The following is a 17,407-nucleotide window of genomic DNA, read 5'->3' on the forward strand; positions in this document are numbered from 1 at the left end:
CTCAGGGACAGTCCCCAGAGCAGCGGCGGGCAGGATGAGGCTTGCGGGCGGGCAGGGCAACAGGCGAAGGCTTGCCCCGGCTCCGACGGCTCCAGTGCGTTGTCGGCAGCACCTCGATGTAGGCCCGATGTCTTCAGGCTCGATCGCCGTCCCTAGGAGTGCCGCAGCCGCCCCAAACAGACATCCTCCGGCAGCAGAGTTCTGCGCGCAGACGGGGGAGGAGATATCGTGTGGTTCCGCTCGCTCTACGCCATGAAAGGGCTGCTGGAAATGCCCGACTGGCGGAGCTCTATGCAGATGCGGCCATCCTGGTCGCCTCCGTAGCCACTCCCCCTCAAAAGTAGACACTTAGAAGAAATTTCATAGAAAAGCAGACAATGGGTTCCTATGGAGAAAATACAGGTTACTAGTAAACCCGCTAGGGATTACTTCTGCGGTTCAGTACTGGGCTGAAAGGTACAGCACTGGCTTCTCTCATTATCACAGATGAGTATTTTCGAATTCGGACTTTGGCTGATTTTATAGGAATATTTTCAGTTTTCAAAAGTTCACACTAAAATGTTTTCGAGTCAAAATGGGTCAATGTTATCCAATGGCAGGTAAGTGAATTACCGGTTTCCAGGTGAGTACTTAGTTGGTGAAGTTAGGGTTCTGGGCGTAAACTCAGGGGTCCCCCAGGGTCAGGTGAGTACAGTTAGTTCAGTCCCAGCGGCACAGGGGCGGCCGGGTGCAGAGGTAGGTGGGCCCAATGTTATCCAATGACGGAAAGGGGGCCTTCGGTTGGTGGCTGTTGGCTAGCAGGCCACGCGGCTCTGGGAGCTGGGCTCCTGGTCACTTGCTCAGGGCAAGGGGGGGGGAGTAAGATAGGACAAAGAGGTCACAGCCAGCGGCACTCGGGCGGCTGGGTGCAGGGTGCTTTTGAGCCGTCGGGCTCTCAATGTTATCCAATGAGGATCTTGGAAAAGGAACAAAGGCTGCAGGATGGGGGACGGTGACTCTCCAGGGGCGACCAGCACTTCGAGAGGCAAGTTGGGATCTTGGAGCACAGGTAGGTACCCCAAAGGGAGGCACAGGGGGCCGCGGGGCGCCGGGTGCAGGGGTGTCTTTGGGGGTCGGAAAAGCTTACCCTCGGCTGGTCGCGGTTGGGGTGGCCCCTGGTTCTGAGTCTGCAGGCGTCGGCTGGTTCCTCGAGGCTGGTCTTTGGTCACTGGACTTTGGGTCCCAGTCGCTGGGGGGACGTCCCCGTGGTCTTGGTTCGGGTTGGCCCGGGCTCTGCGGGTGCAGAGTGGGCTGGTCCGGAGCTTCCTGGTGAGCACCAGGTGGGTTGTTGCAGCAGAGCCTCTGCTGGTGGGAGTCCCAATCTTCGAGAGGGTCAAGGCAGGCAGGTCCTCTGGGTTTCCCAAGGTTGCTGACCGAGGAGGTCGCCGGAATTAGGCAGGAGCAGGTTCCAGGATCAGCAGGCCGGTAGGGCTGGGGCCAAGTCAGTTGTTGTTGTCCTGTTAGCAGCTGCGCGGCGGGTCTTCTTCTTCTTGATCTTCTTTCTTCTTTTGCTATCTGGATCTGAGGAAGGAAGGTTCAGGGAGCCCCTGAATACTACATTTAGGGGCGTTACAGTTAGGGCAGGACCAATGGGTCCCTGTCCTGGGGTGAGGACACCCCCTAGCCTGATCCTCTCCTGTGGGAGGGGGGCAGGAGCCAAGCTGGGATTGGGCAGGGCTCCCCATCTACAAGATGGCCGGAGCCCGGGGTCGTGCTTCACCTCGCCTCCTCCACCTTTGAAGCTTCCCCTTGTCCATCCTGGGGGAGGAGACATAGCACCTCGCCCAGGATGTGCATTGTTGCAGGCCCAGGAGAGCGGGGGCTCTCCACCCAGGGGTCCAGCAACATGTGTGCTGCGTGGCAGCCTCTGCAGTCACTCAGCCCAGACGTGGATTGTAGGTTCGGGTTTTAGAGGGCATCTCTAAGATGCCCTCTCGTGCATTTTACATTAAATCCCACACTGGCATCAGTGCGGGTTTAATGTGCTAAGTTATGGTGTTGTGGAGTTCGTAATGACATCCTCCCAGCACCATATACTCCTAAATAGCAACACTGCACTTACAGTGCCCAGGAATGGCCCTGGGTACTGTAGGGGCACAGGGCTCCTGCACCTGTGCCCTCACCTCTGGCATAGGGCACCCAGCTAGAGGGGTGACTGAAATATGCCAGGGCAGTGGGTTCAGTGGGCATGGCACACAGGGATGGTGTGCCATGTCGTCTCTAATTTTAGTTCTGTACTTAGGCACTCAGCCTGCAAAAGCAGTGTGTGGGTGCCAGGGTACAGGGCCCCTGAGGGTGTCACAATAAGTGCTGCAGCCCTCAGGGGTCTTCTCTGGTAACCATGCCCTGGGTACCTAGGGTACCATTTACTAGGGGCTGACAGGTGGCCAGAGATGCCAATAGGATATTTTGTTTCAGCATAGCTTTTCTTTTTAGGGAAGGAACACAGGCCCTGGGTACCTGATTGGCAGGGACCCAGGGCACACTCAGTCAAAGCACATCAGCAGTTCAGAAAAAAGTGGGGGCATACCAAGGCAAGAAAGATGGCACCTTCTCACACTGGCCAACACAATGTTCTTATTGAACACACCACAGCCTTGTAAAATTAGCCCTTTCACACTTCATAGATTAAAAGAATATCAAATTGCCGAAGTACTATGTCATTGACACACACACATTTTATTGCTCTTCTCAGATCCCCATTACCAAACCAAATCAGAGAACGAAGCCTATGATCTTATACTCGCTCTTAAAGCAAAGGCTTCCCAGCTAAACTAGCTTTTCCCCTGCGACTACTAATCAATCCTTCCACAAAGCAGATATCCATTTTCCTTGCAGCGCTCAAACTTCTTGTCTGATAATGAGCAGCAATAAAGAAGTAAGGTGGATGCCTGTTCTGTGATTTTAAAGAGGTTGCATGTTCTTAAGGTTCAGAAAATTTCTAATGTGTTTGCTGTTACATGGGCACATTAAAAGAGGATGGTATAATATTTGCCTCCATGCCTTGCCATAAAATTTAAGACCACTTGAAAAAAACAGGCAGATGCATTGTTGAGAAACTTCACATATGATTTCTTTCTTGTAGTTAATTGCACGTAGTGCGGAAAGGACTTTGTCTGAAGAGAAGAGGGAGTCTGCCAACCTGCGACAAAAGTAGGTACATAGTTCTTTTCAAAACATCCTTGCTCATTGTAATGGCTTTTGGATATTGACCATGGGTGTTTTATCAGCTTCATAGACCTCGCTTTTGGCTAAAAGCGAAGTGTTTGTGAATCGCCTTAAGGGTAGCTTAATCATGGTAATGTAGGTGTGTGAAAATGTATTTTGAAGAGAAATATGCCCTACTCACTCAAGGGACTTAACAATGCACCGGGGGAAATATAATTATAGAAAGGACAACATTGGTGTCTCTGGAATTTCATGCGCTCCAAAGCATTTGCCAAAGTGCCCCAGATTCTGTTTACCTAATTTAAGATGTCCTTTATCTTCCTATTTATGGAGAAGAACCCTAGTGAATGAGCTGTGCCAACTCTGAATAGCTAAGGATTATCATATGATGTTTACAGAAGTTGGCCTATAAACAGTCAAGCACCAAACTGGACATACTTTTAGATGCCATAATGGCCACTTGCAAGTAACCATTTAAAATCATGTGGTGGGAGAGGGGTATTGGTAATCTCAAGGAGTCATATGCACATAGTGTCCCTATGGATTCCTAAAAAGATATTTTCTTTTAAAAGTATAGTTTGTGTCCTTATTGATTCTAACACAAATGTTCACTAGCAAAGGCAAATTATCTCTTATGCTAGTTATTCTAAAAGTACAGACTGATATAGTGGAGCTCCTCCTTTGGGGTGAGCAGTCCATTGTTTGGTGAAGGATAAGACCTTGGCTTTTTTTTATTTTAGGAAGTTGAACACTACGAGAAAGGAAGCAACTGCAAGATATAGCTCAAAGACAGAAAACCTTCTGCAAGATTCAGCTTGATAGTGATTGGGTTATCCTGAAACCTTTCTGGTGGTATAGGAAGCTCGGTCTCTGTTAAAGGAAGCCGCAGGCTCTGGCTAGGGAGCCAGGCTGGCTGAACCAACAAGTGGGCTCAGGCCTTGCGATGCTCGGGTATGAGGGGACACCTTTGGCCCAGTGGCACCGGGTGCAGAGTTGACTTTGGCCGTCGGATTTCTCTTACCGGAGCAGTCCCAGTCGAGGGGGCTGCAGGCAGAGGCTGCAAGTGTAGTCGGGGAGTCCGGGAGGGGTGAAACCATAATTGACTAGAAGGCTGGGGGGGTCTTGTTGACACTGGAGCCCCAATTCAACTCGGACATGGGGCGACGGGTACAATGTGTGCGTCAGGTGTCTAGATTTGATTGTTCTGTATGCCTCAAAGTCTTTTCATTTGGAGTTTCTTAAGAACAGTTCCGCTGTCACAGGTGGTCTTGAGTCTTTTTCGGAAGCTGGCAGTCCTACCAGCTGCAGAATGAGTCCGCTTTGGCGGTGTTTTTGATTAGTTCTGCAGACAAGCCGGCGGGGCTGGGGAAAAGTCAGGTGCTCTCTTCAGTCGTCTTCTGCTTTTGTGCCTCTTCGGTGTGCTCTCTCTTCTTAGGTCATCAAGATCTACTAATCTGGTGCCAGGGACTCAATGAAATGAAATTAGGGGTGTTAGGGGAGTGTAGGGTACCAGCCAATGCGCTACTGACCCTTCAGTCGTCTTCTGCTTTTGTGGCTCTTTGGTGTGTTCTCTCTTCTTAGGTCATCAAGATCTTCTTCTCTGGTGCCAGGGACTCTACTAAATATTGACGTTAGAGGCATTAGGGGAGTGTTGGGTAGTAGCCAATGTGCTACTGTCCCTTGAGGTCACTATGCACCCTTTATGACCACTTCTTGTTGGAAATGGGCATAATCCTGTCCAGGAGTACCCAAGTATGCCTTCTCAAAGATGGCTGCCTCTGAAATTCCATGTCCACCGCGCATTTAGCCCATCTTAGGGGTGGTACTAGCTTGGGGGTGCCACGCCTACCCGAAAAGCTCATTTTCTGCCTGTCCAGGTGCCAAGTGGGTTCTCCTGTGAGGGTTGGCAGATTCGCATTCCAAATGCAGCAGCTCTTTTGAAGCTCGCCAGCCCAAGGAGGATAATTAGCAGGTTGTCCTGTGGGAAGTGATGTTAAACCCTCTTCCCAGGAATGCTTTTGTTTCTGACCTCCTGAGAGCATAATGCTCTCACCTTAGGAGATCAAAAACGTGTCTCAGGTGGCAGGCTGGCAGAATCCAGTTAGCAATCCCACCAGAGGCTAGTAGGTTTTCAGGGGGCACCTCTACTGTGTCCTCTGAGGGCAAGTTTTGAAAAATCAAAAATCAAACACTGGCATCAGTGTGGGTTTATCAAGATGAGATGTTTGGTGTCAAACATCCCCATTTTCAGGAAAACCATCATGTTGCCTAACAAAAATGAGTGTGTGTCCTCATGTAACGTAACTTGTGCTAAGTAAAGTGCTCTGATACCCGATTCTGATTCGGGTCAAGTTTGCGCTATATAAAACTCTGCAAAAAAAAAAAAATGTGGCCAGGGAACTAATTTTCAATGTTGTCCCGTATATGGCTAAAAGTTACTTCACTTGACTGGCAGCAAATGGGCTGACCAGCATAGGGGTATATCTGCTCATGCAGATATGTCCTCACATTTAATATTAACCCTTAGGGCTGTCAGGCCTGCTGTTGGGGTGACTTACAAATATCATATGCAGTGATAGGGGACATGGCACTCAGGGATGTGTGACATTTGTCTGCACCAAGACACGCAGCCTGCAATGACAGTCCTGCATGTGCTTGGTGAGGGATCCCTTGGGGTGGCACAATTCGTGCTGCAGCCCTTAGGGACCCTGTTCCTCAGGCCCTAGGTACCAGGGTACCATTTACTAAGGATTTACAGAGGGTGCTAACGGTTTTTCCAGTTGGGGTACAACTGTACATTTTTAGGGAAAGAACACTGGTACTGGGGACCTGGTTAGCAGGAACCCGGTACACTTCAGTCAAAGTTGCATCAAATACCAGGCAAAAAGTGGGGAGGTACTGCAGCAAGAGCCCAGCTCCCTACACCTTTCATTTGGTTTCTTCTCAAATGCTTAGCGTTCTCTTTTCCTGCTTCATTTGTAAGCCAAAGAGAAACTTGTGAAGTACTGGTGGAGGAGGAGTGGATGGAAGTAAAAAGTGCTCCACATCTTTCAGAAAGCTCTTTAAATCTCAGAAACCTGAATGAGACTAGATGAAGGCCCATTCAAACCTCTGCCTTACACTCAGTCGTTCCCCTGCAGTACTATCTCTGTTCTGCATCTTGTACTGCATGCATGATCCTAGCTAAGCAATTTATGAACATTCTAGTGGTATAGAAAACCAATTGTTTAGTTGATATTCATTTGACTTTCCCCAACTTCTACTGCTTTTGCTCATTGCAAACTGGGAATGTAACCTCATACTGTAAAATACTGTTACGTGCCTGTTGTACTGGTACTGCAACTTGGTGTATTTCATAGACTCTGACAGCTGTTAAAACTGCCCATGGGTGGAAAGACAATTAGATGTTCCCAAAATACAACAGCTGTGCAATGGATCTGACGGTGGTGTCTAGTCCAAAAATACTCCTTTTATTATCTGACATATGTTTCAGATTCTAGATCCTCCCTCTCACGATGCTCACAAATTGTTTTTCAACTTTTAAGAATAGAATTACAGGTTGCTCCATATCTAGCTACAGAGCAGCACACTATTCAAACATTCAGTACTATGAAAGGTAATTATGCAAATACATGAGTAACTAATACTTTATTGCGTATTCCATTGTTGGTGTTATTAGCTGTTACTTATTTGCAGAACAGAAGCTCTCAAATAAAAACAGTCATAATGTGTATTCTTTTTCTTTTGAAAGATTGATTGAAGTAAACCAAAAAATTGCTATGCTTCAGAGACCGTCACTAGTAAAGCCAACACCTGGGAGACCTGAATATCAAATGCCTGGACAGAGAGGTAGGAATTGTATATGTTTTTCTATATTTGTTGCCATAGGTGTCTGGATACAGCATGCTTTCATTCCTTTTTGAAGCATTTTATTCTCCAGTGCTTCAACCATGTCAGTTTTTTGCTAAGACCATGGCTGCCTCTCCTGTCTAGTATTGGACTGGCCACCATCCTTATATTCTCATTTGACACAGGCCTGTCTTTTGAACCCCAAAACATGCTTTCACTCAAACCATATACTAGAATGTGTTACTACTCCGTTAATTCATGCCTCTTTTTTTGTCCCAGATGGCAAGGCCCTGTCCTTGCAGAGGTCTGATCCCCTCTCTGAGATCACTTCTAACCTATGAAACTCTCTCCTTATCATTCTGAGAAGACCACTCTCTCCCAAAACCTTTGAAGATACAGCATTTTCCAGAAGCAAATAGCCTATCTTCGTTTATAGGGTGTCATAGCACTGCAATATTAGCGTGCACCTATCCTTAAAACCCACAACCTTATCATAATGTTCAATGTTCCTCATCTGCCATGAAACTTTGTCTAATATTTACGTGTTTTCCATGTTTTGTTCCAAAAAAGCACTCATTTTCTGTAATCCACAAAATTTCAAACACCCAGCATTGCCCCACTTGTGCCTATAAAAACACTGTGCCACTTGTGTGGTTGGGCCTCCTATTATTGTTTGACTCACTCGCATCGTCTGCGGGTAGACATCTTTAGCATCTAAGTTGGAAGGGATAACCATTAAACTTTAGGGTAACCAAAATGGTTTTCATTACCTGCTCTTGCCAATGAGATCCAGGTCTCTGTTGAAGTTAATTACTTGCTGTTCCTGAATTTGTTTTGATAAGTGATTTATTGTAATTAACCCGTTCGCTGGGGGTGTCAGCCAACGGCTGTCGCGAGCACTACCTCCATAGTGCTGTGCACATCCGTTGGCCAATGTGGCCCCGCCTGCTTAATAGAACGCTCCGCACTGGCGCGGAACGTTCGAAGCAGCAAACGGGTTAACGTCGTGAATTTGTAAACTTTTTTTTCTAATGGATAAAAACTAAGTGTTTTATATTTTACTAAGGTCCCCGGAGCAGAGATGGCTCTTTTGGGCCCTCTCCTGTGAGTGGGGGTGCACCTTCACCACCTCTCATGATGGAAGTTTCAGGACGTCCCTCTTCTACGAACCTTAACCGAGGAAGGGAAGCTCCAAGAGGTGAGTTGAACAAGTATGCTTTTTTATGGTTGATGTCCGCAAAGGAACTGTAGATGTAGGTTATATATGCAGCAAAGTTCTCAGAATCTAGCAAGGAATTCTTAGACCATGCTCACAATCTAGCAAGGAATTCTTAAACCGTGCTCACATGATGCAATTGTTGCGTTTCTTGTTACTATATCCAAGTTTTTAATATTTTTATACTGAAAACTTCAACGTCCCGCAATCCTGTCTTGCATTGTATTCAAAACACTGCAGCAAAACGTCATAAATTATGTATAAATGCAGCTACTTTACTAGAGTGGTTCCTTCTGTTGATCAGTATAGATTTTCTTTCCTATCTGTCAAACTAAAATATTATGCCATTACTACTAAAAGCTTTTCTTTGTCTACTTATGCTCGAATATTACAGACCCCTAATAAAGATGTCTATCCTCCCAGACATCATTAATGTGGCTGAAATTTAGAACTCCTCTCTCTCCACAGGCTGTGTCCCTGCATCCCTCCAACTTGGCCAAATTACGCCCATTCCCAAAAACTCCACTGCGGACCCCAATGATCCAAACAACCTTCGTCCCATCTCTAACCTTCCTTTCCTCTCCAAAGCCCTCGAAAAATGTGTCTTAATGCAACTAGAGAAACACATTATCTCATTCAACTTCCTTGATGTCTTCCAGTCCGGCTTCAGAAAGGGTTGCAGCACTGAAACTGCTATGCTAAATGTCATGGATGATATTCACCGTTCCCTTGACAAAGGTGAATCCTCTATACTTATCCTTCTTGACCTCTCAGCTGCATTTGATACCGTTCACCACCTTACCCTTCTCAACACCCTCAAAGATCGATTCGGCTTTGAAGGCACGGTACTCAAATGGTTCTCCTCATTCCTCCAAAACAGATCCCAACAAATCAAACTTTGCCATTTCCTCTCCAAACCTCAACCTGTTTCACTTGGAGTACCTCAAGGTTCCATCCTCTCCCCTACCCTATTCAATCTGTTCATGGAACCACTCACCCTCATCCTCAAACACGCTAATATCAGTTACCATCTCTATGCTGATGACACGCAACTATACTACAAAATCAAATCTCACAAAGACATCCTTCACCTAAATGAGACACTGACTAAAATTCAAACCTGGTTCCATCTGAACCATCTCAAATTAAACCCCAAAAAAACTGAAATCATTATCTTCTCCCCCAAAAACAATCCTCTTCCCATCCAACTCTGGGTAAAGGACATCAATGCACTAAACTGCACTCTCTCCACCTCTAATACTGTTAAGTCCCTTGGCATCAGTATTGACCAAAATCTGAATCTCATCCCCCACATCAAAAATGCCTCCAAAAGCGCTCTTCTAACCCTTCTCCACTTCAAAAAAACTCAAACCTTTCATTCCAGCAGAAGATTTCAAACTTGTTGTCCAGTCACTGGTCCTCTCCAGGATCGACTATGGCAACGCCACTTTGGCTGGCACTCCTAAAATCCATCTTGCCCCAATTAAATCTGTCCTCCACCTTGCAGCTAGACTCATCTCCGACTGCAGAAAATTTGATCACATCTCCCCCATCCTCAAAAATCTCATGTGGCTTCCAATAGAAGGAAGATCCACATACAAAATTGCCTGCATCACTCACAAAGCTCTTCACCACAACTCCCCTGCCTACCTTGCAATTAAACTTCAGAAAGCAGGTTGTTCCAGATCCCTGAGAAGCACTAACTCACTTATCCTGATCCCACCCAGACTTAAACATCAGAAGACCCAATCCTGTGCGTTCTCTGGTAACGCTCCCACAATCTGGAACTCCCTCCCAAAGGATATCCGATGCAACCCTTCCTACCATCTCTTCAAAAAAGAACTTAAAATACTGCTTCTCAATAAATACTGGGGTATCTAATGTCACGGACACTTTACATGCCCAATATATCGTATTACTTGTAGTATGACACCATCCCTGATAACTCCTCTCTCTCATACTATGCTCTCCCCTCCCTCCTCCGCTATACCCTTGCCATCTCTATCTCTCCCTCGCTTCACTTCCATCTCTCTCCTCCCCTCTTCATTTGTGTACTTTTCAATTTATATGTCCATACTCCTCTGACGCACTTGACTTGTTTGATCTCACTGTTCAATGTTTGTTTTTACCTTCCTTGTAAAGCGCTCTGATACTCTCGGGTCCAGCAGCGCTATATAAAACCTTTGAAATAAATAAATAAATAAATAACTGCAAGCCCGTCTTGAACTCTGTCATTATTTAAATAGGATTCTGACCCAATGGCATAACTGAAATTGTGTTCTGTGAGAACTGCGTGTTATTCTAGGCACAGCCTCTAGTGAAGACAGTTTTTCCCAGACATGCTGCCTTGTACAGAGTGTTTCTCTGCAGATATCTTCTGCATAGCCAGGTAGAAGTGGACTTACTTTTTGCAAAGAGTGAGGTGCCTTCTCAAGAGCAAAGACAAAGATTGTACCCCAGGGTTTTCTCATTGGACAAACAAGGGTCAAAAGAAAAAAAATGTTTTATGCTTAATGTGCCTGAATAAATACATTTTCAAAGAGAAGTGGTAAGGGGCCGAGGAAATCCATCCGGCAGTGTCACATCGACGGAGGAAGAAGACAATCAGTGAGGAAACGAAAATACAGCCCAACATTGATTGTCCAAAATGATTATTTGTCATTCTGCACTTGCTGTTTTGGTCCTATATGTGTAGCACTAAACATGTGCTGGAGGGAGATTGAGGACTAGATTTTAGAGGGGAAACTCAGACAGCCTCCCCCCCCCCAGGGGGTACATGTAAAAAAAACTTATAACAATCAGTAGCCTGCAATTATCAGTCATCCATAGCCTTGATACGTGGGAACAGCTGTCATCCTTGGCCATCAGTAAACCCTAAGCTCTGCTATCGGACATACCTTGAGTAACCTTAAAGATTGTGCAGTCCTCTGGAGGAGAGTGCAAGGCAAGCCAGAAGAGCAATTATGATTAGGTCTTCTATCAATGCATGCATATCTCCAAGCCCCCAGTTTAAGGATGATGTTCACCTGTTCCTTATGGAAGAGAGAATTCAAATTGTGATGAGGTTAGAAGATTCTGTTGTTAGTTACAAGAATAGATTGCACGTTGTGTAGTTGAGAACTGAAGCTTATAAAACAAAACATTTCTATTCCTAGATGTTTCTCCTAATTCTAGGGGTATTCTACTGCTGGTTACTTTTATGAATTGCATCTTAAAAAAATATTGTTAGACATAAGTCAAATTAAATATCTAAAACCCTAATAATGTTGTTGTTATCCTATTCAGGTGGCATGGAAGTCCATTCAGGTCCAAGACAACCACAGGAAATTTCTGGAAGGATGTCGGCTCCTGGTAGGTAGCACAGGGATAAAATCTCTGGGCATTTAGCTTATAGTACTTGGGTAACTCAAGTAAAGTTGCCTGTGCTTGTGTGTTATGGCACTTCAAGAAGTGGACAGATTTAATTGCCTTCATAGATGTAACTGATTTCTCTTTTTATGTAGCTTTGTAAAAATATATTCACTGTTCTCCTCCCTTCAGGCCATCTAAAATCCTAAATTTAACTCCTCCCTTTATTTCTGGGACTTAAGTCTCTCCCGTCTTACCCTGCCTCCCCAGTTTTTTCTCATAATACACACTTGGACCATCAGTGTGCTGCTGCATAAACAGCTTTTATATATGCAGGTGTTCTGATCATGATCTGCACTTGCCTAACTTGATGGATGCTCCCATGCCGTTATGGGCATTTCCTGTAAATCCCATACTGCTCTTACCTTCTGCTGTGCAAGGCGTATTTTTTCACCAGTGTATTCCTCTTCCAACTTTGTATTCCATATCCAAAAAATACTCGCTTGAAAAACCTAGCAGGAGTTTGCTTCTCTTTTTTTCCCGTGAATAAAGGTGCACAGTATTTTCCTTTGAGATACTTTATGTACCACGCCCAGCTGAATAAAAAGTATTGGAGCAATCACTCTCGCTTCCTTAGATGTGTATTTTAGGTCTGGTTAATGACCTTGACTTTGTTGATTTTTATTTATATTTGACTAATGTTGTCATATAGCTACTGTTTATCTTTATAATGTGTTAAGTTAGCATAGGCTTATTAAATGTTTAAACGCCATTTTTACTTTTGCTGCTTCTGCACACGACACTTAATTGTTGATTTAGCTTTCAACCTAGTAGCCCATTGTGGTTTACATGAGAATAATATGTTATTGCTCTGATAGCAGCTTTGCTTAATAAACTATGTCAGTACAGAGAGTGCTGAAGCTTCAGGAATAACACGATACAGAATTGTTATGAGGTCTGATCTCCGCACCTTCATAGACATAACATAAGTGCAGCTTCTGCCAACTTTAGGCTTTAGGCGGGTTTTATATTGCTTTGCTTAGAGCAAAGTCAAGTCAATAGGACTGGGAGGTGAAAAAATGGCAAAGAAAAAGGTGGCATCATCACAAACTAATAAAGGTCATCAAGGCAAGACCGAATATGCAAAATATGCAGCAACAGCCTCCAACATGAAATCACCGTCTTCATCCGAAAACAGTTCAGCCATCCAATTCAAAAGAGGAAAAGAACAAACGTGTTCACCCAGTACCAGAGCCTCTATTGATAGAGATCGGGGGTCACCTGACCAATAATTTCACCATATAGTTTTCGGGCCCATAAATTTCAATTCACCATATACATTAATCAGGCGACCTCACAATCTACCATCAGCACCCTGATTCCTTCCTGTTGTATTCAAGAGGACCTGACTTACCATCCACCGTTACGGGTACCTATTGACCACAATGGATCAGGGAGCTAGCTGTGAAGAAAGGCAGACAAAAATACAAAACCCAACTACATGAACTTTGATTTCATAAAATGACCACGGACAACTGAAAGGTTTTAAAGGTTTTATCTAGTAATCAATATCTGCTAGCATTAGGTTTACAGTTAAAAGGCAATCAATAATCAAGATAACAAAAAGAACATAACCATACAAGAAAAGTGTAAGGGTAATCATTTAGGTTTGTAAATAGAGTGACAGGGAACACGCTAAGTAGACTTAAAACTGAAATTCAAGAATAGACATCTATAAATGAGCAAGCTATTTGCATGTACTAGAATTTTTACTACTGGAACGTACTTCATGAAAATGGGTGGAAAATTAGGAATCCTATACATCTATTAAAAGGGGTAAAAGTGAAACACGCTAATATTCTAATATGATTATTTCAAGAATAGAATTCAGGAGAAAATATAAACCACATCTAATTTCATAAACAGTATGGGGAAGAATTGTGCTCTAAAAAGGTAAGGTAACATAGAAACATACTATGAGAATAAAATGCAAATAGGTTTCCATATGGTAGATTGCGGAAAGCATGGAAAATATAACATGTGCAAGGTATGTCTTTATTGAAGCAAAGACAGAAAATAGAAAGGTGCAGTATAGAGTTTCAGTCCTATCTATATATTTACCTAGAATGGTGTGAAAACCAACCCTGGCCACGGATCAGTCAAGGACAGGAAATACCCCAAGGAATAGCAGTCATCAATGGGACAGCAGGTGCAGAATGGGCACCCCAGGACAGTACAGGAAACCCAGATTAGGATCAGGACAGGACCACCAAGGCACGACCAGCACCCGCAGTTCGGAAGCAACGCCTGCGCTCCACCCTCTCTGCAGCTATCAGTCAGAACCCCGATTGGGTTAGCGAACTCCCCAGCAAAGTGCTCCGCCAGCACTTAAGGTTTAGTAAAACCTTTAAAAGTCTATGGTCAAATTCGGACAGAGTGCTCCGCAGCGCTCTGTAAATTCAGTCACCTATTGAGTGCGTTGGGTCAGTGACAGGTCAGCTATTCAGACAAGTCGGACAAATTCTATAGCTAAACCTAGGCTAGATATACTGTTTTCGGGTCAGTGTACCACCCCCTAATGTTGCAAAGTGTCAGAATCCACAATTTCGATTGGTCCCAAAGTAGGCTAGGTTAACACACCAATCAGAACAGACTTTTCTAAGGCCTAATTTACATTCTAGGGTACCGCCTAGCCAGTTTAGGTTTCCCACAGACAAGTAACACAGAACACAATAGAGAATTTACAATGTAGCAAGTTAGGAACACAATTTCTCCATCCTCCTGGGTCAGAGGTGGCTTTCTCAGGAGCATCTTGTCTGTGTCTGCCAGCTGGCTGAGTTCCACCGCTCAAGGCTACTGTTCCCTGGGCTGCGCGGTCATGCGCGGAAGGGACCTTCAAGATGGCTCTCGACCCATTCGGACCCCCCCGTTTACCATGATACATGAAAAGTAAGCGAAAACAAATTAAAACATAGAAATAAATGAATAAACTACATAACATGATTGTGTACTTATGAATTATCACTATAAAAATATACTATGCAATTATTTATTAGTGCAATACACAATAACACAAGAGCATCTGCACAAGCTTCACCATATTATTACACCAGCAGCCATCTTGTGTCTATTACGCATGCGCACCCTTTCCCTCCAAATCACAACTACGTCACGTCACGTGAGTGTGACTAACGCATGCGCAGAAGCAATCTTCTAAACGGCGACCATTTTAGAAACACAAATTAATCGTATTAGTAAAACACATAGGCAAGCATCGCTAGGATACATGTATATAGTAAAATAAAAGAAATTAGTAAAACGTACAATTTTGATTACAGAGTTATACATAAATCGAGGTTCTTGACTTCAGCAAGTCGCGTAATGTGCGAAATCTTGCTTCATCAATCCCCTCTTTGATGATATTTACTATCATCACAAATACAAATGGAATCAGATGCCAACTTTTCACACTTTATGCATCTCAATCTCTTCCAACAAGCGATTCAATTTCTCTTTCACATCTTTATCGGGTGAGAATTTTTCACCTTTTTGTAAATCTGATTATTCATTTCTTCCAATTCAAGCTCATCCACACTCCGTTTCACACCCCTTCTATCCACCGTGTACTTCTTTGTGTGTTTGCGACATTTGCAACAGATGAATATGAGGAGTATGAGGAGACCTATCACTCCAATTGGCATCAGTACCTTAAACAATAAACTTCTACCTAAATTAGCAAACCAATGACCTACATTGGAGAGACCATCGACAAGTCTCTTCCAGGCACTGTCAACCTCCAGTGGTTTGAGTTCTTTTTCCAAATTAGTAATGTTTTTCACATATTTTTTAATCTGTACACTTTTATCCGGTATGTAAGTGCAACAATGTTGCGCCTTCAGCATCCGGCAGACTCCGCCCTCTTTTGCTAATAAGGTATCTAGCGCAAGTCTGTTCTGCAAAACCATTGATCTGATCGCAACCATTTCGGTATTGACCAGCAGGAATCCATGAGCTGTGTCAGTAGACAACACATCCACTATTGTGGACAATTTGCAAATTCTGTGAGTGTTCAGAACCACTCCCACTCCAGGTATCAGTGCACTAAAAATACTACGCATTATTTCACCTACGCTTTCTCTTCTACTACGCACTAAGCCATTAGTGTTTTCATTGCTTCCAGCAACTTCTTTCACATGGTATATTTTCGGGAAAACAATGCCAAAGTAGCAGCTTCCATACCAGTGATCCGGCAATTTGAAATAAGCCTTGTTTCCACATATATAATAAATTCCGGGAAACACAGGTTCTGACCCATTTTTGAAACCCCAACCTCCAATTACCTTGTAATTGTGTTCACATTGACTGGAACCAATGAAAATTTTATTATAATAACTAGTCTTCTCGCGATGAAGACAAAGTTTCCCTTTCCTTTCGAAATCCAGCAACAAAGCAGGACCACTCCCACCATTTGAGGTGCCTTCCATATTTTTAGCCCATTTAGGAGTTTTCTGTCTCTTGTCATTTGCCTTTCTTTGGAAACTCTCCCTTCTTTTCTCTGCCATGTTCAAAAATATTTTTTCTGGTTCATGTAAAGAACAGGTCAAGTTGTCTCTGTGTGCTTCATTTAAGTCTATGGTACCTATAGTCAGAAAGTATTCTCCCATATAACGTGTAACGTCACTTTTAGTATGTACAGGATTCAGATTTCCACGTATAGGAAGTTCAGAAAATATCACGTCTGAATTAGAATAGTAATACTGTAATGGTCCTCTTTTGTAAAATAAACTTGCTAAAATGCTACAGGAAATTCCATAGGTCAGAGGTAGGTGATGATAAGTCACGCCTTCAGCTACAGAAGTAGGTAGCTTCATGCAGACATAGCAGTCTTCTATTTCCATAGTTTCTAATAGTGCACTAAAAGATTTGCGAAAACATTTAAATGTGTCTGGTTTCTAACTCCATGATAATGTAGTCCTTCCTCATCTGATGCTTCTAAGTCTCGTTTTGTTTGTCTGAGTGCTTTTTCACGTCTTTCTACACTTCGTGTTGTCAGTTCTTCAGTGTCAGTGGTCACAGTCTGAGTAGGGTCGATATTAGTATTTTTGCTTACCATAAAAGGAATGAAAACTGTTAGTCCTATCCAAATTATTATCACTATAGCTATACTACATATACATACTTTGCAGCATGTTTTGCAACAACTGCGTCTAGGCCTTCCATTCACGTTTGAATCAGACATTTTCGTTCAGAAGAAGATTTCTCAACCCCTCTCTGTAACTTTGCACAGTTAGCTTACTTTGTGCAATTTCAGGTTAATTCATCTTCCTCTTCTGTAGACTGATCAGCAATCGGTTCTCCGTCACTTTCGTCAGTTAAATCAAGATCCTCAAAATCCTCCAAAATTAAAAATGTCCATTCAGGATCTTGGTATTTCTCGTTCAGTCTTTTTATTCGATCACTCCTTCTTTTGGAGCTTTCTCCAGCTTGCTCTGTAATTCGAGGGCTTTTTCTTCTTTCTGCAAGTTTTTCTTCTACTGTTTTTATTCTCAGTCTCAGTTTCTTAATAAATCCTGGTTCAATATTTTTCTTTTTCTTGAGTCTTTTAGCTGGCACTGTGATTTGGCTTTCTTCTAATACTCTTTTATTTTCGTTTGTTTGTGGCACTTCTGTTTCTGTCTCTTCCCTTCCTATCTGACTAATCCCAGGTCTTGTATCTATTTCTTCTGCCTGGTTACTATGCTGGCCTGGTTCAGGTGAATTTTGATTTTGGCTTTCGAATGTCTCTGT

General features: G+C 43.7%; 1 protein-coding gene across 2 annotated transcripts in view; it reads left to right on the forward strand.

Moving 5' to 3' along the window:
• MIA3 (MIA SH3 domain ER export factor 3) overlaps positions 1–17,407 on the forward strand; it is a 353,545-nt gene that overhangs the window by 270,819 nt on the left and 65,319 nt on the right. For both annotated transcript variants that reach the window (XM_078649820.1, XM_078649821.1), the window contains exons 23-26: positions 3,125–3,192; positions 6,959–7,056; positions 8,123–8,254; positions 11,558–11,623. In XM_078649820.1, coding sequence (XP_078505946.1) covers positions 3,125–3,192; positions 6,959–7,056; positions 8,123–8,254; positions 11,558–11,623 — 364 coding nt within the window. The remainder of the gene's footprint in view (positions 1–3,124; positions 3,193–6,958; positions 7,057–8,122; positions 8,255–11,557; positions 11,624–17,407) is intronic.

This window comes from Lissotriton helveticus, chromosome 6 (assembly GCF_964261635.1).
Source record: "Lissotriton helveticus chromosome 6, aLisHel1.1, whole genome shotgun sequence".
NCBI lineage: Eukaryota > Metazoa > Chordata > Amphibia > Caudata > Salamandridae > Lissotriton > Lissotriton helveticus.